We start from the raw sequence: 22,740 nt of genomic DNA, 5'->3' as shown, positions 1-22,740 counted from the left end.
CTCGTCACAAAATTACTACTTACGGTTCCATTCTCGCAAAAAAATAAACATTCATCAAAAATCAACACATTCCTAATTATTACTCCCTCTAATGCCCATCGATGAAATTAGTCAAATGATAGCCCGTGTTTCCGAGTGTCGCATTGGCACTCAAAACAAATCCCTAATTAATTCTCCGTTCTCTGTAATTAGACCGCTTCCATACCGACCGCAGACCATCCATTCTCCGAATGTGAACCCGCCCCACCCCCAACTCCCCGCCCAAAATAGTTCATCACGCCCAGTTCCAACCCACCAGCCAACCTCACAAACCTATGGCCTCATTTAACTACAGACCTATGGCCTCATTTAACTAGACGTGTGTGGTACCTCCTCGCACTGCGGACCCAGCCCGCAGATCTCGAGTCTCACCCCGTGGCTCACCCGGTACCAGCACCCGCCGATCGAGTCCCGGTGTTTCGTGTGATGAGAGCGCGAGAAGGTACACTGCCTCGACTCCCTTTTCGGTCCAGTAGCCACCGTCATCGTCTCGAAGCCTAAAATGTGTGCCTGTGTGATCACAGGGCGCTTACTGTCGGGGTGTTTCGCAATTTCTCAGATTTGACGTATCGGTTGGATTTCAGTTATTCGGTTTTGTTGTAACTTGTTTGTTTGGACCAGATTTTCCTAATACCCGGTATTTACGATATCTCTATCTCGATACGGAAAGGGAGAAAACAATAAAAAAAAAACGTTGGGAATGGGACCGAAGGACATACATCCGTAATTGACCGTTAGGCGGAAGGATTTTGACCATAACAGTCGAAATTAAAATTTGAAGTGTACCAATTTCGTATTCCCAGGCGAAACGCGTGAATTGTCTAGTAGAACAAGATTTTATCAAAGTGGGCTTATGTTAAAAGTTTTGCAGTTATCGCGATGGCTATGAAACAACTAGCATCTTTCGGTTACTGTGTGAAATGAAAAAAATGGGTAACTAATCGAAAAATAATACAATCAGTTTAATTATTAATTAGTAAGTAAGTCCATACGAAATACGTAAAATATTACAATATATCTATTCAGTTTCCAAATCCATTTAGTTTTTTGATGTTCTCCAATGGAGGCGCATGTTACTCCCCCATTTATATCTTAGTTTTGGTATGAAGTTTTTCATCATTTTTGCTGATATAATAACTGTATAAATTTGTCATCATCGATTCAGTTCAATATTTACCGAAAAACAGCGCGCGGTGTTGTTTTCTTGAGTTGCTACCTCTGATCGAACAGATAGAATTATTTTAACAATGGCACTATTGCCATCGCCTATTGATTTCGTTTACGTCAGAAAGGTTCATCTTTTCAAGACTCTGTATCATCTCTTCAATATGTTAATTCTATGATTACGGAACTTAAGTTTATCATTTACCTGACAAGAAAAAAATGAGAAATAATTATCCACATCGAAATTTTAAAATAAGTAACGAAACAGTTAAACACAGTGTGAAAGAAACATAACATCTCAAAAATATTACCACCTAAAAAGGTATGTCCTTAGTTAAATCGAACGACTTCTTTGCCTAAAGTAAAATCATATTTTATTGAAAACCGCAAATAAGCCAGTGAGTAACGATACTCATCGAATTAGAACTACAACCGAAACAAACATTTTCCCAAGATTAGAAGAATGGAGTCTCAACTAGAAAGTAATGTCGGAAATACCGCCGGAGCTAAATTTTCCTCTTTTATTTATCAAATGAAGAAGGTAGAAAAATCAATTACCTCTAACCTTAGTAAATCAACTGCCCATCTTCCCCATTACACAAAGGAGCATGATAACGGTGCGTGAGTTATTTTCTGTTCGTTTCCCTATTATGTGCGTGTGAAATCGTTATAAATCTGAATCGCGAAACATAGCTCTCTCTTTCTTGAAAAATCATAACTCTAGACCTTTACGTAAGTTTCTCTACCATGCCAGTACTTCTTTAGCCAGTATCATGATTATCAGGAATGTCACATCGTAGTGAATTGTAACTAAATCCTACCTGAAAATAACACACAGACACGTCTATTTTAAAATATTTCAACAAACATTATCATTCTCAAATTTGCCGGCAGATTTATTATTTGTATGGAGATCTGACAATTTAATTATTTTGTTGGTTTTAGCGTTTTGTTGGTTACAACCAGACTGTACCGTATGCGTGATAGTGTTAGCTTCTGGAATAAAAATTACATAGCATATTGTCGCTGCAGCACTAATCTGCAATTCGCTGGACGCGTCATTTACTATTCATGAATTTATAATACCATGTTCTATCTTACATATGTTGTTGTCTTGATTGAGAACCCACGTGTTTTTAAAGAAATCAATTTTCCTCCTTCACTATCGTAGCACAAAACAGAGGAATATCGCTTTCTGCATACATTTTAAGGTGATGATGTATGTTTAAGAATCAATGGGTTGGAGATCAAGTTTTACACGGAAGTAAAATTTCGTTTAATTTGGAGTAGAAGGACGGGTATAGCGTGATGGGTTAGTCGATGCCTTTCATGCAGTCCTCCTGGGTTCAATTCCCAACCCCGAACATAGAATCAGAAACTTTTTCTGGCCCAAAGAGGCGAATGAGCTTTAAGGTAAAACCTCTATAATCAAAACAAAGTAAGAAAGAAAGTTTAATTTTGAATGATTTACATATCGCTTAAAAGTCTACTGAATTTCGGCACAGAGAACATAATCCACGGGAAGTTTCCCATGTGTGTAAGAAGTCGACGTCAACATTTCAAAAGGGCATAAAAACAATTGACAGATTCTCTTTGTTTACTTTCTCTTTTGACTATATCTGCGTTATTATACGAATGTTCGTTATATATTTAGTACTATTAGAAACATGGGAATATTGTCTTTCGTTCTATACGAATGTTTTGAAAGTACACGTGAAAATCAGTAAGATATTAACAAAAGAAAGAGTAAACAAAGAGAAACTCTCTTTGGTTTATGTGACCTTATGAAATGTTGACATCGAAGTGATCATCAAGTAGAAGTGCTTCCAGCGGCTCAACGATTGCTTATGAACATTGCGTTCGAGTTTGCTTACAATTCATGCGAGTAAAATAGTATGCAATGGAGGCTTTTATTGAGTTTTTACTTGTTTGCTGTCAACAGCTTTTACACGAAAATTTTCACTAGCTTGGATGTCTGTTTTCAGTGATTCTTATACACAAATATTTTTATTCAAAATACATTATTCTAAGAATATTACGCTTTTCAGACCAATTCTTCCTTAAGTTATAACATAAACTGTTGAAGTCGGTCAAAAACAAAAAAAAATAACTAATTTGGATTGATAAAGAGAACGAAACCTCAATGACATTTATAATGTCGCTGTCAATCGGGTTGTCCGATCACTTGAAAACGAGCAGTCAAGTAGGAACTCATTACTTAGTCCGTCCGGCAGACAACACTCTTAGAAAAAATGGAACTTACATTTGACGTAAATTCAAGCGAGCCGTGATTCTTTGGGTGATGACAGAGTATTACATCTATAAACATGTAAAAATAAATATTGTCTCTGTTTCGATGTCAATTTCAGCTGAGCTAGAAGTGAAGTTATTGATTTTTACTTCCTTTGTGATGTAAATTTAAGTGAATTGCGATGCTCTTTTTATGTGCACCTATACAGACGTAAATTTACACGCTTTTTAAAGTGTGAATATGAACCGCTGCTCAACAGTAAACCAGCTCTTCGTTAGAAACTGTTATACGTTTGAAATTCAATTCACAAAACGAATTTCTCGCAAAACATTAAACATTAAATTCGTTTTGATATGACAGTCTGATTGGCATCCCAAGCAAAACAGCAAATTTATTCCACTACATAAAAACTAGGATAAGCACACTTTTATAACGGCTTTGTACGTAATACTGTGCGAAGAGCAATGGTTGTACCAATACAAACACAATATGTTAGATATACAATCAGAGTTTCCATTGCTCCAGATTTATCTGGCATATGTCACATTATTCTTATTTCGATAGACACTCCCAAACAAAAACAGATCTTTTGCCAGATTTGAAGATCTCACCTAATCAACAAAATTTCTGTCAATGTCATACCTGTTTTCTAGGGTTTACTTGATGCAAATCATTTATGATCACATTTCACCACAGTGTAATTACAAAGCTTCGCACGGGAAGAATTAAACTTGACACTTCAAGTTGCTATACAGAAGCTTCAAATGTACTGACGAATCGAAGTTAAAACGTAAAGGAACAAATAGAAAATAGTAATTATCTTGGCAAAAGATATATTGCTGGAAATTTTGATGTCAGTCCTGAGGGAACCAGAGACCTTCGTTGGTCCAATGTGATGAAGCGTTGTCCAATGAGAGACTCATTTGGGAAAATGTTTTCCGTTCTTGAAACAAATTCATCGAATCGTGAGCAGAGTTTGACTGCTCAATTGATACAACGAGTTCGACAAAAAACAATCCATTATTTAACCATTTCAAAAAGCATCCATTGCCGTTCATTGTTTTCTTATGCTGTTTTTCATTGAAAAACACTGGTGGCGTGGATTGCTCTGATTTTGCACTTTCGAGCAGATATGCAACATTTTGACGGTGTTTCATTGCGATTTCTGCTCGAAAGTGCAAAACCAGAGCAATCCACGCCAGCAGTGTTTTCTAATGAAAAACGCCATTAGTGAAACCTACGTACCTGTAGAATACTTGTGTCTCGAGTAGAAAAAGAATAATTTTCCGTTCCATGTCTCAACTCATGAAGGAAATGCGTTTTTCACTTTAACTTTGCCAGGAAAAAAACACAATTGACAAATGTCAATCAACTGAAGAAAACCCGTTGTTCGAGAATTTTTGTAAATAAAGTACTCAAAGGAACAATATATTATAACATTGAAAGACAATATTTCTTACTTCAGTCGCGGAATTGCTGAAAACATGTATCGCGTGCGTTAGAAATTTGCAACTATTCAAATTAATCTGTAAAATTGGTATCCTTGCTGATGGTTTCAAATAACCGAAGGAACACGCCAAATGAGAGCAACGATGGCTAGCACAACTGAGAAAGTTCAGTACCCACACCATAAAATAGTACGCAATTTGAGCACAGATATTTTTATTCAAAATACATTGCTTTTATACAATGGTAATTCATGCGTGAAAAATCGTACGCAATGGTGATTAGCAAATTTTGTGCCCGCTTAGATATCTGTTCTCTGTGATTTGAGTTAAATTTCACACTATTGCGTCTAACCTGCTCAAATATTGCTTAATGGTCCGAGAATTTTGTTCAACTATTTTGCACATGGGTGTGACTAACTGGTAATAAAATTTAAGAGTTTTAATACGAATTTAACTTTACTCGAAATTCTCACGAGACCTTCTTTGACTAATGATTATTACTAAATTAGTTGTCGTGAACTAAATTGTTTCGTTCTTATGACGTCTTCCAACGACGTATAGAAGAAACATCCTTTTGAAAAACACACATGCAAATTTATCGCTTTGGTCGGCTTATTAATGATATAAATGCCGAGATTTATATAATTACAATAAAAGATTTAGATTTATATAATTGCAACAAAAGTGCACACTAAAATACCAAAATTTACATTAGATTATCTAATGGTTGTAAGCTCTATCACGCACACGGCAGTCTGTTCAATGACCACTGTGAACAGCAATTTTCCAACTATTTCAGTAATAGTGCTTGCAAATATTACTCAGAGATGCATGCTGAAATCGTCTTAGTAGAAAGATTATATTCCAACAATTTTATTTGCGATTGCAAAATAACATGCGTCTCCATTAGAAACTGAAATCAACTGACAACACAAGAAAAACGATTCACTCTAGGTTAAAAATAGAAATCAGAATCAGTTCCGTTGGAAGTGTCGATTCCAATTTAATCTTCCGTATGCGCCCGGGCGCTGTGGTCTAGTCTAGGAAATCTTTTTTGCACAATTCGACAAGGGCACAGGCCTATAAAAAAAGAATGAAAAATCACAATAATATTTCCAAAAGGGCTTCGACAAAGGACTTAACATTTCTCCCGACCGAATGCCGTCATTCAGATATATTGATGTTTCGCAATTTCAACAAGTTTATTGCACTTTTTATGTGTTATCCTGCGAAGGCCACCACAAAACCGGCGTAAAACCAAACTAGCGCTCGGCTCACCCGAATTGGCAACCACACAGACTAGAGATTAATCCAAACAAGCTCCAACGATATGCCAAATCTAACCAATTGAGATACACCCTAGTGTCCCGGGTGCAAAATATGAAAGGAAACAAAAGCTACATCGCAAGTATGACTCCTCTCTCCACTGTCCGGTTCGGGTTTTTACTTCCCGTCCACATGACGGAAATCATAACACAATCAATCAAAACAAACTGCAGAATTGTCAGGCACGCGGTGCGTGCCTGTTAACCGTGAAAATTCTGCCAGATAGAAAACGTAGGATAGGGAAATAGGATAGACGCCAGCTGAAGAACGAAAACATAAAACTCCAATGATCGCACTCATTCCAAAGTTTGTCGGTTGTTTTTAGAACCCCTAGATTAGGGAGTTGTTAGAATACACTTCCCGTCACCGACTGCAACACATTTTTCCGTTGGTAGGAAAACAGGTTTTTGAACCACTTCTACAGACTGTATGAATTAAATATGATTTGAATGATTAACTGTTTCTTCAGCGGGGAGAAGTGAACGATTTATAACACGAATATGTTTTACCACTGTGAGAGCTTAATCAAACGTTAATTATGCGAGATCTAGGCATAAATCAGGAACCGAACTGAAAACCACTGGAAGTTTATTTTCGTTATAGGTTTGTCTTAGTCACGCATAAACTGATTAGCCCCCGATGAGAACATTGTCGACTGATAAATATTAGCTTTGACAGCGTCTCCGTTTTGAATTGTAATGAACTAATGTCAAGAAAAGTAGACTGCGTACTTGAATCGTGGGAGGCGAGCGAAATTCGGCACCGGTGCCTTCATTCACAGTCAGACTCAGTAGAACAACAGGAAATACCAACCACTCGTGGCTAGAGTTAATCACTCAATCACTCGACAGAAAGACGATTTAAACGTTAGATAGTTATAATGTGTAAGCAGTATTTAACCAGAAGTTTACAAACACAAAAGTTCGATGGGTAGCAGCGAACCTGCGCGATTCGACGCGGCCAGAGTAGAGCGTGACCCTGCCCAATTGACCTCGACTTTTTGGTATTATTAGCATAGGCCAAATAATACTACCATTATCCCCTGAATTGTATTTACATATTCCCTACACACAAACTACCAGGTAAGTGATATATTGTCTTTCTTTTACCCTATTATCAACTCAAATCAAATACTAGCAAAGTAAACAAACGAAAGTTCGAAGACTGCAGACAAACTAATCAAAACTATATTTAACCAAGTATGCCGACACAGGAAAACGCATTTGAACGGACAAACGAATTGTTTTTTTGTCCTCATGATACGATTGTCTCGAGTAGCTGGCCCGACAGGCTAGCCAACATCGAGATCCCGTGAGGGTCCACCAGTCCTAGGTCACTCACTCTAGTGTATAGCGTCGAAGATATCGTACAACTATTTCTCATATCAATTATCTAATCATTATGAACCATCATATATCATATTCACGTAACGAAACTAACTCTCCTTATCGCTAGGGATCATCTCTTCATGCCCAGACACTGTCAAAGTGAATGAAGGATTTATATATTTATACTAGTAGAACGGTACAATACGGTGCCCAGCAACAGCTCTTCCGGTTCAGAATCGTGTTCATGTAGAAATTCTGGTAGAATGTGAAAAAAGGGAAAACGAAAAACTAAAACCAAAAACCTAAAATAGTAGATTTAAGTTTACCCAGCAAACAAGTTCACGGTAGCTTCTTTCCAGTTGCTTATCGTATGTAAGGTTTGTTACAACCTTCGAATGTGTGCTATTACATTTGACGTTGGCTGTAGATTGTTTTGAACATAATTTAGAGTCAAGACATAAAGTTCAAGTTCAAGCGAAACATATTTTTTCGAACACAACAGGCAACAGGCAAAAATAACAGTAGGGTTTCGAATAATCAAAGTCGATTTTCGTTCAACGATAGCCGCGAATTATGATCTCAATGCCAGGGTGCGTAGTAATGAGAATAACCCAAAGTAAATGACTCGTATCTATTACACTCATCCTAACAAAAAAAACAACAATTTAACCATTTAGCCAAATCATCAATGAATTCATACAATTTAAGAATCGGTCATATGGAATAAAAATCATCACCATTATCCTCCTTCTGCGCTAACAAAGACGATAAAATCTTGAAGTTACCTCACCTTTTTTCTCAGCCTTCCCCTTAACAACAAAAAAAGGATACGATTTGAATTGGTAACGATTCCCACTTTAGTTCACGCCTACTCGGACACCTAACAGCCCATTGATGCGCTCTGTCGACAGTTTCCAAACTACATATCCTTTCATCTGCTCCGCTCATCGGCAAGCAATAACACAGACAGGCAAAAAAAAATACTTCGAACCGTAAAAGGCCCCAAATCATTCCGCTTTCTGAATTGGCAAATCGAAAACTTATAAAATCGAATTACCTACACTCGCTGGACCAGCCAGGACGGTTCAGGATCGGGGTGTTCGGTGTTTCATCACGGGGATCAAACTGTCGCAGCAATGTTTCGGCTTCAGGGAAAAATCTTCTCGAGAACGGGACGGGCGGAAAAAAAAGAAACTTTGATTTAGTCATCCTCGCCCAATCACATTCACACGCAGTCACTCATCATTTTGGGTGATCCCTTGCCCAAAACTTTCGACCGGTTGAAACCGGGAGAAATAAGATATATACGACCTATTAGTTGCAGACGGTCTGTTCTGGACCGGAGAAAAAAGGTGCCATCATCCGAACCGAACACCTAATCCGGAATTAAATTGACCCAGCAAAAAGGGACCAACCCCGCTTGGTGTGCGTTTGTTCGCCACCTTCGACATCTAAAATTTATTCTTCCGGTCTTTTACGGAGTCTCAGATCCTGCAGTGTGATTTGGGAGGATGTCGGATTTACCATTCTAAGTGCGGTCGCAATTAATGGCCGGAAATCGGAAAGTTATAGTCCGCCCCCCTTCCCCCCGGAAACCACAAATTCTCGAAAACCGCGAAACTGTATTTCATAGATAATTGTTTGCGTGTGAGTGTGTCAAAAATGTTTAACCCCCCAAAAAAAACAGCAGCAGCTCGCCACAAATTGGTTCTCATCAAGTCATCAAATCCTGCGATCCGCCCCGAATCCTCTCGAATACTAGCGCCACCGCGTCTCATCCAACCATCATTCATTCGTCCATCCAAACCGAAACAAAGCCCACCACTTTCCACTCACGACTCTCAGTGTTAACGTTGTATACTTTTTTCCTAGATAGATTTTCTCTCTCTCGCTCATCAATTGTTCTTGATTTTTCGTGTTCAGCGAGATATATCAAATATTAGATAAAAAAGCAAAACATAAATTATGCAAAAAAATACTGATTTTAATTGGATTTTCTCTACTGCCATCGATAGCTCTGTTAGACCAAATGCTTCTTTTATAGTTTTCTAAGTAATAAGTTTTGGTTTTGATTTTGAGTGTTGTACAATTAAGGCTGAATTCCGATTACATGCATAGAACCAGTTACTTTGCGCAGCTCCCTAGAATAGGATGAGTTATCTTCTTTCTCTTTAGATATAGATTTTTTCTTTCCGTTAGTTACTTACCCAATCATGTTTCAATTAAGAATGCATAGCAAAATGAACCTTGAAAAATTTGCAATGAGTGATACTTTTTTCCTTAGATTAAATGCGAATGCATGCACTTTTCATTTAACAAATTCAGCCAAATTATTCTGAACGATTAAATTGCTAGAAAACCAGTTCATTTTGGATTTGAAAATAGATCATTCTTATGGATATTCTTTTTACAACAGTATCCTATTTTTTTCTGTACAGTTTTCCATTTTCTTTTATAAACTAGATCCTGCTAAAGCAAATTTTCAAACATTCGCAAAAACCGCAGAAAGAGTGTGATTTTTACTAAACCCTACAACCAACCAACAAAAAAAAAACATCAAACTAACAAACATATTGGACGTCATCTGGAGTATTGATTTAGGAGGAGTGACAAAAAAAACCATGAACCAAAATCAAAAAGAAATTTATTTGCATGAGAAAATTGAATCTATTTGCATACAAATTAGCTGATAAACATTTTAACCAAAGCGAAAAATGATTTTTAAACAATTTTTTCCACATCATGTACTCTATTTTTGAGCGTTATGAGTTTTGGCCACCATTCACCGGACAATCTTAGTTTGCGATCTCCCGGCCCACACCCGAAACCGATGCTTTTCTGTATGCGGGGCTCTACGCTCCTGTGTTTCGTTTGTTTTTGTTTTTGTTTTTTTTTTTTAACCAGATTCCTTTCGTTGAGAACAGTTCACTTCGTTCGTTTACTGAATCACTTTTACCAAACCAAACTAGTACTTTTTTGATCATCGTATTTTCACTCGTTGAATTTTTATCTTATTCGAATAATTGCGTGCGCCTATTCTTTTCCTGTTTATTTCATTTCTTTACGATGGGACGCTGGCTCCCGTTTGGGAGGTGAAGTATCCGGAACCTAAGGGAAAACCAATGATGATTCGTGATCGTTTCGTTGCACACCAGGCATCCAGTTCTCAAACGTGAACCGGCGTCCCAGCTGAAACTAAAAAATCGTGCATCTTCTCGTTATTTATTCACTACTTTCATCCAAACAAAAAAAAGTATAATTAATCACATCCACAAAGTCACCAACCCCAACGATCAACTCGATCCCCCTTCACTCATCATCAAAAATAAATGCAACATCGCTTTACTTTACATTCTTGGTCACCATCCAACCCCCATCCCATAAATGCAATAACTTGCAAAACAGCCCCCGTCCCCCCACGTTCCACTCATACCCGCGTACGCATCATTCTGTCTTACTTCATTGGATTTTCAGTTTCAAACCCACTTCCGCCGTACTAAGAAAAAAAAAAGAAACCCCTCAACCCAACCAGCCAGTCCACCTTTATTGATTACTCTCTATCTATTTATTGCTCTATAAAATACTTGTTCTCATTCTCAAAACAATCAAACAATAACCGTACTAACTGAAACCACGTCTGTAATAAAACCCCTTTTCTGTTTTTATAGGAAATTATTCACGTTTAGCATGTGAAATACAGTTTGTACGTTCGATGGGTTATTATCTCATTCAGATTTACATACCATCCGGATTAATTGTAATCATATCGTGGGTATCATTTTGGCTAAATAGAAATGCTACACCAGCACGTGTTGCATTAGGTGTAACCACTGTCTTGACAATGACAACACTGATGTCGTCAACGAATGCTGCCTTACCGAAAATATCTTATGTAAAATCGATTGACGTATATTTAGGCACATGCTTCGTCATGGTATTTGCTAGTCTGCTGGGTATTTAACATTTTTACTTACTTATATATACATATTTTTATATCTATATATATATTCACTATTTGCTACTGTACAAAAAAAAACAGTCTCTTTCGTGTTTGTGTTAATCCATGTACTTAGAAGTTTGTTGAGGCACGGCGAATTTTCATCTTACATTGCGTTTCATTTTCCTCTTCCCCACCCCCTAACACACCGACCGGTCGGGGTTCTAACGTTTGAGCTGTAGAAAGCTGTTCCAAAAATTTAGTCTTGCATGATTTAATTTTTGATCAGCTTTTGCTCCGATAGAAAAAATCGCTTCATGCTATGCAAGCGTTACAACCCTGCAGCTCGGCAATATGCTTGAAGTAATCGGAAAACTAAGCTCCAGTGTAAAATGAAAATTCCCAACCGATCCAAGTCTGAACGATACGAAAAAACAACCGGAAGACCCAAGCTTTTTCCAAGTCAGACGTAACTCTAGCATTGTGAAGTGGTCAAAAGACAGTAACTCACAAATCACCCTCATAGAGAAGGAGTTGAGATATTAGCATTTGATTATATCAGTATCAGCCAATAAAAAAAAGCGAGCTTCACACTTTCGATATGCCATTTATATTCACCAAAGCAAGTAAAAGCAACATACACTCAAGCTCAGTATCAGCACTTCACGCAGTACTACCAGTAATGACAGGTCGATCTATTGCTATGGAACTTATGACCAAATAGCAAACAGTCATAGCTCGAGAAAACAAAAATCTCGACTAGTCAGCTGCTCCACGGGTTTCACCATCGACTGTGAACGCCCCTCCTCCGAGCAGCAATTGTAATACTAATACTAAGCAAAAAGCCTTTAAAATATTGATTCGGGACCTGGCCGGTCCACCGAAAGTAACACAGTTAGCAATAATCGAAACGTTGTTCAAATCGTACTACAACACCTCACGTTTCAATCGTCTCACCCCTCTTACTATATCAGAGCGCCCCTCTCGAATTAAAACGAAAAACAAACAAAAGCAAAAAGATACAAGCAGGCAAACCAGAATACACAAGTTCGATAAATTCATCTATGCTCAGCCAAGTCGCTATGTTTCGCTTGTTTCCAACAAAACCGTTTATTCTTTCCATTTTTTCCGTTTTTCACTTTTCCTATTCAGCAATCCGAGCAGCAAACTTTTCCAAATTATGTTTCTAACCTAACCTTTCGTACTGACAAAAATCGAGCGAACAAGAAAAGGCTCTCTTTTCGCTTAAGTTTTAGTTTGTTTAAATCTTCTTTCCGGAGCACGCAGGGAAATGCCACCGTCGGAGATGGTCGTGGGATTCAAGAACAATTTAAATAGTTAACTTAAACGGTGAAAAGAGATAAAATATGAGTTTCCAATTGTTCCAGCAAGGCGCAGTTAGAAAGAGATGAATAGCCACAAAAAAAACAGACAAGAATCTCACCGACCGTACACAGTGTACGAGAACGGCGCCCAGTTCGATAAATTATTTCTCATATTCAATTATCATATATTTTTATGTAATATAGATTTGGAACGAGAACATCAACGACGGATCATCATCGCTTGTTCGCGTTTGCAGCGAAAAATTTTTCGTTACCAGTGGTGATTGACTGTAATTTGAAGTAATCAAATAAGTTCTTTTACAGTGAGCTTTCTCATGAAGTCCTTACAAATTGTTTACTTGATGGATTTTCTTAGAAATGAATTTACAAGTATTCTTTAAAAAAGTTCCAAAACACAATGAGTTTTGATGATGGTAAAGAATCTAACTTAAAATTACTAATATTAAGCTACAGAACTGAATCACATTACGCAACGTTGCACAGTCGGAAGTAAACATTGCAAGTGATCTATCTAAAATAAACCGTTTCTCTTTGCTTACGTTTTCTTTCGATTATTACACAACTCTCGACATAACATTACTAAAATCATCACATTTCAATCTGTACTTAAGAAGCAGTACAAAAAATGTGTAGGAATGGACGGTAATAATCGATTGAACAAGTAAACGAACAGAATGTATCATTTGCCGATAGGGCCATTTGCAATATTGGCCTAAAGTTATCATGAACCACTTACACTCTACTCAGTAGAATACACTGTAGCCTTTTTTATGCTGGGGATATGTACCGTATGAAAAAAACTATGTAATGAAACTATGTATGAAACTGCAAAACTACACTTCAAGAAAAAATTAGAATTACGTATGACGAAAAATCAAGTTTCAGTCGAATAAGCTGTAAATGATTAATAATTACGTGCTTAAGGATATAAATTTAAGTAAATAGCGACACTCCTTTCATGTGCATCTAAAATGACGTAAAGTTACACACATTGAAAAAATTGTGTAAATTTACGTCTTTATAGACGCATATAAAAGAATTGTCGTAATTCACTTGAATTAACAACTCAAAACATGTTTAAGATATAACTATAAGATATAACAGTTAAGTTAGCTGAAGTTTACATCGATACAGACACAAAAATTGTACATGTTAATTCAAGTAGGGGAGAGTGTTCGGTTACCGGCACCCTTTTTTTTAAGCTTATAACTTCTAACTAAGTGCACATTGTGCGGATATGTATACATCAATGGAAAGCTAAAGTCCCTAGCTAACAACTGAATAAGAAACTAAGTTGATTCAATCGATTGAAAAAAATTTATTATCAATTTAGTAAAGTGATAAATCTTGGCCATTTCGCTAAAAATGATAAAATATAAGTAAAGACTGCAATTATTCCAAGAATAAATGGAATTTATTCCTTTCGGAGGTAATTTGGACCAAAGTCTTCATTGTCTGATGATAATTTCACATTGACTCTCTTAGTCGATGATTTGGATAGTTGCGCCGTTGGTGTTGATTTCACCGGTCTTCCGCCGGCTTCGCGGGATTAAATACGTTGCTGCAGTCTAATTTATTGGCTTCTTATCCACTTAGCAATGTTTAATGGCATTAAACAGTGCATTAAATCAAAGTTTTTACTTATATGACAGATGTGTTGAAGCTGTCAAGTTGTCCACGTGTTGCATATCACCAGAGATGCCAGGTAATATAATAAGTTTAGCTAGCAAAAAGAAAAGATCGTACATATTTTCAAAAGTCTGTGATTTCTGACGAATGTCTGCAAACAATCAAAGTTTCAGTTTCGCTTTAGCTTTACATGTTAGATAAGATATTTGATAATTTACAGACAAATTTGCAGACTTGGCATCTCTGCATATCACGGGCATTTGTCGAAAAATGTCGCGATTTGTCGAAAAAAATGGAATGCCGGAACACCATGGGGTACCGGTAACCGAAATCGGTAGACAATTTGAAAATGACGAAAAAAAACTTTGGTTGCGAAAATTTTGATGGCATCTAGTATTAAATCACGAAATATATCGATTTCACCTCATAAATATTCAATCGACTTACCTTTTCGATTGATGCTTTTCAAAAACTTTTGTGTTGATTTTCACGCAATTAAAATTTGCTCTGAGCGCAGCAAAAAGTACAAGCGTCTGTTTGCTTTGGTATTAGACACAAAAAGAACGTCACCACCGAACAAATTACGGCATGCTTTAATTTAAAAATTAAAATTCTAATTTTTTTGCAGATTTCCTGAAAATTTATGCAACTTCAAGATCTGATGATCTCCTGAAACAAAAGTGTTTTCATATATCAACTTTGGGACTTTGAGATTTGGATATTTTCGAAATCGATTTTTTTTTTGTTTATGCCGAATGTTTTAGAAATACATGACACTTCGGGATTCGTGTCATATCGAAAAACCTTCTTTTTTCAATAATATCGACTTTGGAACTTTTGATATTTTGAGATTTCCGAATACGAAAATTTTTTTTGATACCAATTGTTTTAGAAATGCATGAATCGTCAAGATCTGGTGTTTCTCAAAGACTCGGCATGAAGCTTTTTTAAATATCACTAGATCTCAACATTTTCGTACATTTCTAAGACGAAACACTAAAACTGAATAACTTTGAAAATTCGCATAAAAAACACAACACACTATGAAGATTCGCATAAAGAACCGTATAAAACAAGGCGGATGGGTGATATCAGAGACATAACCGAATGCCGTAAATACGAATAAAATGGATTGTTCAGTTTTTTGTAAAGAAGCTGAGTTTTGAATCTGGAATTCTGGAACTAAATGTTGGAGCCGAATGTTAGAATTGAGTTTTTAAACTTAATTTTGAAGCAAGATTCTGGAACCTCAACTCGAGAATTTAATTCTGAAACTTAGCTCTAGAACTGAATTCTAGATCTGGATTGTTGAACTAATCACTGAACCTGCGACCTGGAACTGAATTCAAAACCAGGATTCTGGTTCGAAACTGATTTCTGAATTTTAGTTACAGAACTACGCTCCAGGCTTCAGTTTTCAAATTCAGATCAAGAAATCAGCTTCGAAACTGAGTTTCATAATCCAGATCCAGAATTTAATGCGAAAATCTATCAATTTAACTCCAAAACTGATAGAGTCTCTAAATAACCTGGCTGAAAGTTTGTTATAACAGTAAACAAAAGAGAACTTTTTTTTTTCTTTCGTCTGATGTTAAAATTAATGCTCTTTTTGCAATGGTTTGCCTGCAGTTCAACTCCGAAAATGGATGTTGACAGGTGGCTTAATGGTTGACACCCAAAAAAAGAATAAAACGCGACACTCATACTCGTATGTTTATTATACATCAATAGCTTAGAACTCAAAGCGACATAGGCAAACTACCGAAAATTATATTCAAAGATTTTCCGTTGGTATCTAAAGAAATAATGCGAAATTTGGAGATATCTGGATAAATAATTCATGATTTATATATCCATAAAACCAGAAATCATTTTGCCGTTCTCATATACTTTCTGCTTATAGCCTATATAATATGAAATTATAGCCTATATATATACATGAAAATAAATAAAAAATATATTAAATTAAACATACAAGGAATCTCATCTATCTTTATCCGACAAATGATAGAGTGAAACGGATCAAAGGCTGTTTACAATTGTGAAGATTCTCTGGAGAAGGAAACACAATAAACAAGATGGAAATCGAAAATCTGTTACTCATTTGAATCTGGAAATCGAACATCTGTTACTCATTTGAATCCTACCTGATAGGAATACTTTTGGATTTTTTGCTATTTAGATTTTATAAAACTTTTTCAATCTGTTTTTCGTTAGATATTGATGAAAAGCTCCATCGAGTTGAGAGCAATCTAATGTTATGAGAACATGTTCATAAGTGTTCTTACTATAGATGCATCAGTTATAACAGCTTCAAAATTTAAATCCATAAATTAAAAACAGAAAAAACAGCTAACCCCAGTAGCGTTTTACTCGTGTTTCAAAACAACTAGAACGCATAACATGCAAAACGTAAAAAAAGTTTAAAAAATCAAATAAAAAATAAATAAAAAATTGCGCATAACAATTTTAAAGGTTCTAGCAGATTAGGAATGCGAAATCTGCTTCCAAAAGATCATTCATATCGCTGTACACTGAAGTCTTTTTTTACACAGATTTTCAAAGTTACGCGATTTTTTTACGCGAATTTTCAAAGTTATCCGTTTTTTTTTGTTTTGTCTTAGAAATGCATGAAACGTCGAAATCTGTTGTTATCCCGAATTTTGTTTTAGTCAACAACTCTCTGACACTTAGAAAATTTTCGATATTTAAAAAAAAATGTTTTTAGATTACACCAGATCTCGACGTTTCATGCATTTCTAAGACATTTAGCATCAAAAGAAATTATTTCTTTAGTTTTGCGATTTTTTTAAGCGGATTTCCGGGATTTCCGAAGTTACGCATTTTTTTTACGCGGTGCGTATCTCCCGCGTGAAAAAAGACCTCAGGGTACCATAATTGAAATAACTTTGGCTGGAGTCCGTTTTCCCAAAATTTCAACTCTTTAACTGCCATATTGATTATTGAAGCAATCGCTTCAGCGAAAACTTTGAAAAAAGTTCTTGAATATTTTAAGCAATGTCAGGAAGGTGTGGAATTTTTTTATATTTTTGAAGATGTAAATTGCACTATGAAATACTTAAACATTTTAAAACAGATTATTTCAAATTTCCGATTTTAGTACCACTCGGCAATTTTTAGTAATAACACGTTAAAGTGCTTCAGTTTCGTATCTATTTTAAATATAGAAAGCAATAATATCCCAAAAAATAACAATCAACCATGCGTCTCCTTTAAAGTTATATAAGAAGGAAACGCATGATACATAACTGTAAGAACTAAGTACCATGTGTTTCCTTCTAATAGAGCTTTAATGGCAACGCATGGATGATAGAGTAAAATATTGAGGTCGTCTTTAAAATTACTTTTTTTTAATTGTTTTTAGGAGCCAGTTGTCGTATGTTCGAGCTCCTACTTGAATGGATTCTAAGTGTCAGTAGGATCGTAGCACCAGCCATGGAATGATACTCTAAGAATCGACTGCGAAGTCAGAATGATCAAATTCCATAAAAGGAATGTAATACCCAGAAACTTTGCTCTATTTGCATAATCTGCATGAAAATTCTGGCCTATCCAAAAAAATTAAAGAAATGCGTTTAAAATCTCTCAAAATTTTGGATAATGAAACCAATACATTTTCGATTTTATAGAACTGTTGCAAGTTACGCTTTTCGCTATATCCATTGTAATATAAGTACAATCGGAGCAGAGATTTCAATGGGCTTGAATTAAATTTAACGGTTGTTTCGCTAAGTGATCACCAAGTAACAATTCGCCTATAGAGGCGCTTCGAGTAGCCCAGCAACTGCTTATGGGTTCTTGCGTTAGAGTTTGCATGCAATAGTAATTCATGCGTGCATAATTTACGCGTTTTTTTTTTTTGAGAACGGCCAATAAGCCACCTGTCAACTTTTACTTTCGAAAGAAATTGCAAACGAACTGTGAAAGATAGAGTAATAAATTTAACATCAGACGAAAGAGAAAACTTTTCTCTGCCGTTTACTATTATGACTTTCTCTCAGCGATTGCCGAGTCATTCGAAAAAATTCTTCGAAGTGAATGTTGATGGATGGCTTATTGGCCGTTCTAAAAAACGCGTGAATTGTACACAACGGTGTTTTTAAATGAATTTTCAACTTTAAAAAAAAATTGTACTAACTTGGATGTCAGTTCTCTGTGGTATAATATCTATCCTTCTTTTCACGCGGCTTTTTTACGCAGAATTCCGAAGTTACGCGACACTTATACACTTGGAAAATTTTCGATCATTTAAAAAAAAAAAATTCTAAGATTACCATTAAAAAATATTCAATTTCGGAAATCTCGAAATTTTTTCTAGGAAAAAGTCGACTCTGGGATTTTTCCTCCTTTTTTTTCTGGGATTACATCAGATGTTTCATGTATTTCCAAGATTTTTGACATATAAAGAATTTCTTTAGTTTTGCAGTTTTTTTAAGCTGATTTCCGAAGTTATGCAGTTTTTTTTGCGCGGTTATTTTATGCGGTATGTATACCCCGCGAAAAAAGAGACCTCAGGGTATAAAATTTAATTTATCAATCGGAAAACATTTTGAATCAATGTCGAAGCAAATTGTGATATTACTTTAAAATTTCTTCTTCCATATCTCTTTAAACCAACATCATAATTGAAATAGAAATCCATGTTGCTTTAGTCTAAAACTTTTAGTTCAAAATAAGTCTCTGATAACAGCTAAACGACGTCCTCAAGTGGAGGAGGGTTTTCCCTTTTCAAAACCAACACCAACTTTTTCCACCTCCAAGACAAGGCATTTCCCCGCGTGCTGCTTTCACCAATCTGATGAATTTATTGAATAAACACCCCTAAAGGAAAATCAGTATAAGATACTCAAGTGAAAAAATGAAAGAAAAAATAATAACACTTCTTGAAACGCACATTCAAAACATTATCTTGCTCACCAGCTAGCTTACAACGCACTCACAAGTAAAGTAACAAATCAATCGAACCGATAGTTGATTCGCGCAAGCCATTTTTTGCATAGAAATTCTCTTTCCACCGTGTAGCGCTCGCCGCAGGCAGGATAAAGTCAATTCGAGTACACACACACAAAAGTCGATTCATCGTTGACAGAGCAGTAAAGTAAGCAAAAAGAATACGGCAAACAACGGATGAAAGCCAACAAATCAATTTACTTACGATAGGAACCGAAATGCTGACTAGCGAAAAGTTTTCAAACGAAGTCAGCGAATGAAGAAACAAACTATAAGAATACGGCACGTGGTGGTGAACAATAGCGTTACTTTTAGTTGATTTGATGAATTTATCGAATTTCTCATCTCTCATCTGCAAGAAAAAAAAATCAATGAACAATCATAGTAAAACATACATATCATACTGACATCAAGCTCAAGTTCATCAAGTTCATCATCTTCATATAGTTCGTGTACGTGTATGCTTCGGGAGTTTTGGGGTAAATTTTCCGGAATTTCAACATAAAACCAAATCGGATCTCATTCAAAGCGGACCGGAAACTTGTGAACCCCCCACTAGGACGGGGGATCGAAAAATTTCCGGATCCTGATTTTGGATGAGTTTTGAATTGCGGAAAACTTGCCGGCTCCCGTCATAGCCCATTTACAGCAACAGACGCCATCATATCCAGTCCAGTAGCATGATGAGATATCGTTGTCTCAAACAGAAGCTAGACTGAACCAGTGCTATCAACTATCAACTAACTACTTTAACAATAACAACAACAAAAACAGCAACAACAGAAAACACTCATTAATCGCTCGATCTTTCTATCTATCTGTATCTAATCTCGATGTACCAGTAATTTGTGTGTGCGTGTGCTTTCGAATAGGTGTTTGTTTGAATCACAGTTCTCGTTTTGATGCTGTTTGTTGTTGAGATGATGCAACCGTGTTTAACGATGATACTGATCCAGTTTTCTCTATTCCACAAAACCGCTAAATAACTTCCCTTCAAATAAAAACCTAAACCTAAACATGCTACCGCCAATCAACGCAGAATACGCCACCGTCGGTTACATGGCGAAGCGGATACAGATGCGCAAGCAGCGCTTCATGGCCATCCAGAAGATCGCCGAACAGAAAAAACAACAGCAGGCGGACGCCAACCATCCGCCTCCACCGCCACCGGTCAGCGATCACAGCCACGTTCACGGCCACGGGCACAGCCACAGCCATCATCACACGCCGAAACAACAGATGGGCAGCCGTAGCGGTACGATGTCCAATGTGCCTCCCCATAATATAGCGGGATCACGAGGTTGTTCTATTGTAGGTCCACTGTTCCAAGAGGTGCGCTTTAAGGTGCACGATCCTAAGGCGCACTCGAAGGGCGGCACACTGGAAAACACGATCAACGGCGGGCGCGGCGGTGGTGGACCACCGGGCGGTGGTGGCGGACCACCGGGCGGTGGCGGAGGCGGACCGGACGAGGAATCGGGCCCACCGCAACATCTGATACATCCGGGCAAGGTGAGTAGTTATCGAGTACGAAATACGGTGCGGTTAAATTGTTCACATATTGTGATTATTTGAACGCTACTCAATAGGTTTGGCATGCAATTTCACTAAAAAATAAATTCTCACAGTTTCAGAAAATTTATACGATCAAATTAGAAAAAAACCTTCTCAATCGAGAACAAATTCCGCCCGAAAGCAGCACCGGATCGGAAAGGTGTAAATGGACCTTAAAGGGTCAATCAAAGAATTTTCATTCAACTCTTGTATTGATTTGCACAAAACATTGCTACTAATTGATATTTTAGTAAAGATTTGTCCGTGATTTTTTCTAGTTACAGGACTGATATCTCGAAATGTTCTACAATTGTTTTAGAATTAATATTTATGTTGGATAGGTTCAGCAATATTTTGAAACATATTCAAATCGGTTATGCAACTTATCACTGTTAAGTTTCACAATACTACCGAAAAAATCATAATAGAACTACTTTGGTCTAAAATATATCTAAAACAATTGTGCAGTAAATCGCCAACTTGTCTATGTTGCACTAGCATTTATAGATGTCTTGCGAAATGGTAACAACCATCGGGACGAATATAGCGTGTTGGGTTAGAAAGGCACCGACTAACCCAACACGCTATATTCGTCCCGATGGTTGTTACCATTTCGCAGCCTTGCAGCCCACCTGGGTTCGATTGCCAACCCCGCATATAGGATGAAAAAGTTTTCCTTGGACATCGAACGTCAATTTGGCATCTAGTTGTACACCAAGATCACACACCTGAGTCACACTAGATAAAATTGTTCCATCAATGTTATAGTCGAATATAATGGGACGTAGAATCCGATGAAATGTGATAACTTGGCATTTGGGTACATTGATAATGAGTTTATTTTCCCTGCACCAATTTGCGAACCTTGTTAGCAAATCTTGCAGTCGTTGGCAATCCTCAACACTACGAACGGCGAGATACAGTTTCAAATCATCTGCGTAGAATAATTTACAACCAGATCCCAAGAGTAATGCAACATCGTTGAAAAATACTACAAATAGCAAGGGTCCCAATTTGCTACCTTGCGGAACATCTGATTTATTCGAGAATTCGGACGACGCAACGTTATTGATTTTTACACGCAGTTGTCTATCGGAAAGATATGAGTTCAGCCAAGACACGAGCTGCGATGATAAACCAAGTCGAGATAATTTACACAACAGTATTCGATGATCAATCTTGTCAAACGCGGCTTTAAGATCGGTGTAGATAACATCCATTCGTGCTTTTGCCTCCATACTAGAAATACATTCAGACGTTAAGGTCAACAAATTCGTTGTAACTGATCTACCAGGCATAAATCCGTGTTGATCAAATGAAATGTAGTTTTTTGCGCGATCTAAAAAAGCACCACTAACAATTATCTCGAATAGTTTTGATGAGACTGAGAGGCTGATTATTCCTCGATAATTTGCTACATTTCGTCGATCACCATTTTTGAAAACAGGACACATATATGACTGTTTCCATATGCGAGGGAATCTGCTTTGCTCGAACGATCGGTTGAAAATAACCTCTAACGAAATTAACTCACCAAACGAGCCCAAAATTATTGATATCGGATAATCCATATCCGATAAAATTGAGTGATAATGATAATGATAGTGAGCTTTGACGTTTACGTCACTTATACCATTATGTCACCAGAGTGACAGAAATTTGAACTTCAAACCTGTTTAATGAACACAGAGTAGCATTAGAACGAGCCTAGCTTTGTTGAAATGTTGATTCAGAATCAGACAGTGAT

The 22,740-nt window shown here is 36.8% G+C and overlaps 1 protein-coding gene across 11 annotated transcripts in view; it reads left to right on the top strand.

Moving 5' to 3' along the window:
- Positions 1-22,740, top strand: part of LOC131439306 (gamma-aminobutyric acid receptor subunit beta) — a 206,343-nt gene that overhangs the window by 166,002 nt on the left and 17,601 nt on the right. For 10 of the 11 annotated variants that reach the window (XR_009231098.1, XM_058610178.1, XM_058610172.1 and 7 more), the window contains exons 8-9: positions 11,225-11,509; positions 20,479-20,951. Coding sequence is in view for 10 of the 11 variants with exons in the window: in XM_058610178.1 (XP_058466161.1) it covers positions 11,225-11,509; positions 20,479-20,951 (758 nt within the window). In the remaining variant the exon portion in view is untranslated. The remainder of the gene's footprint in view (positions 1-11,224; positions 11,510-20,478; positions 20,952-22,740) is intronic. The other variant, XM_058610180.1, reaches the window with a different exon arrangement.

This window comes from Malaya genurostris, chromosome 3 (genome assembly GCF_030247185.1).
Source record: "Malaya genurostris strain Urasoe2022 chromosome 3, Malgen_1.1, whole genome shotgun sequence".
NCBI classification, from domain to species: domain Eukaryota; kingdom Metazoa; phylum Arthropoda; class Insecta; order Diptera; family Culicidae; genus Malaya; species Malaya genurostris.
The sequence above is the reverse complement of the archived record's forward strand: the minus strand, read 5'-3'. Positions and strand labels throughout refer to the sequence as shown.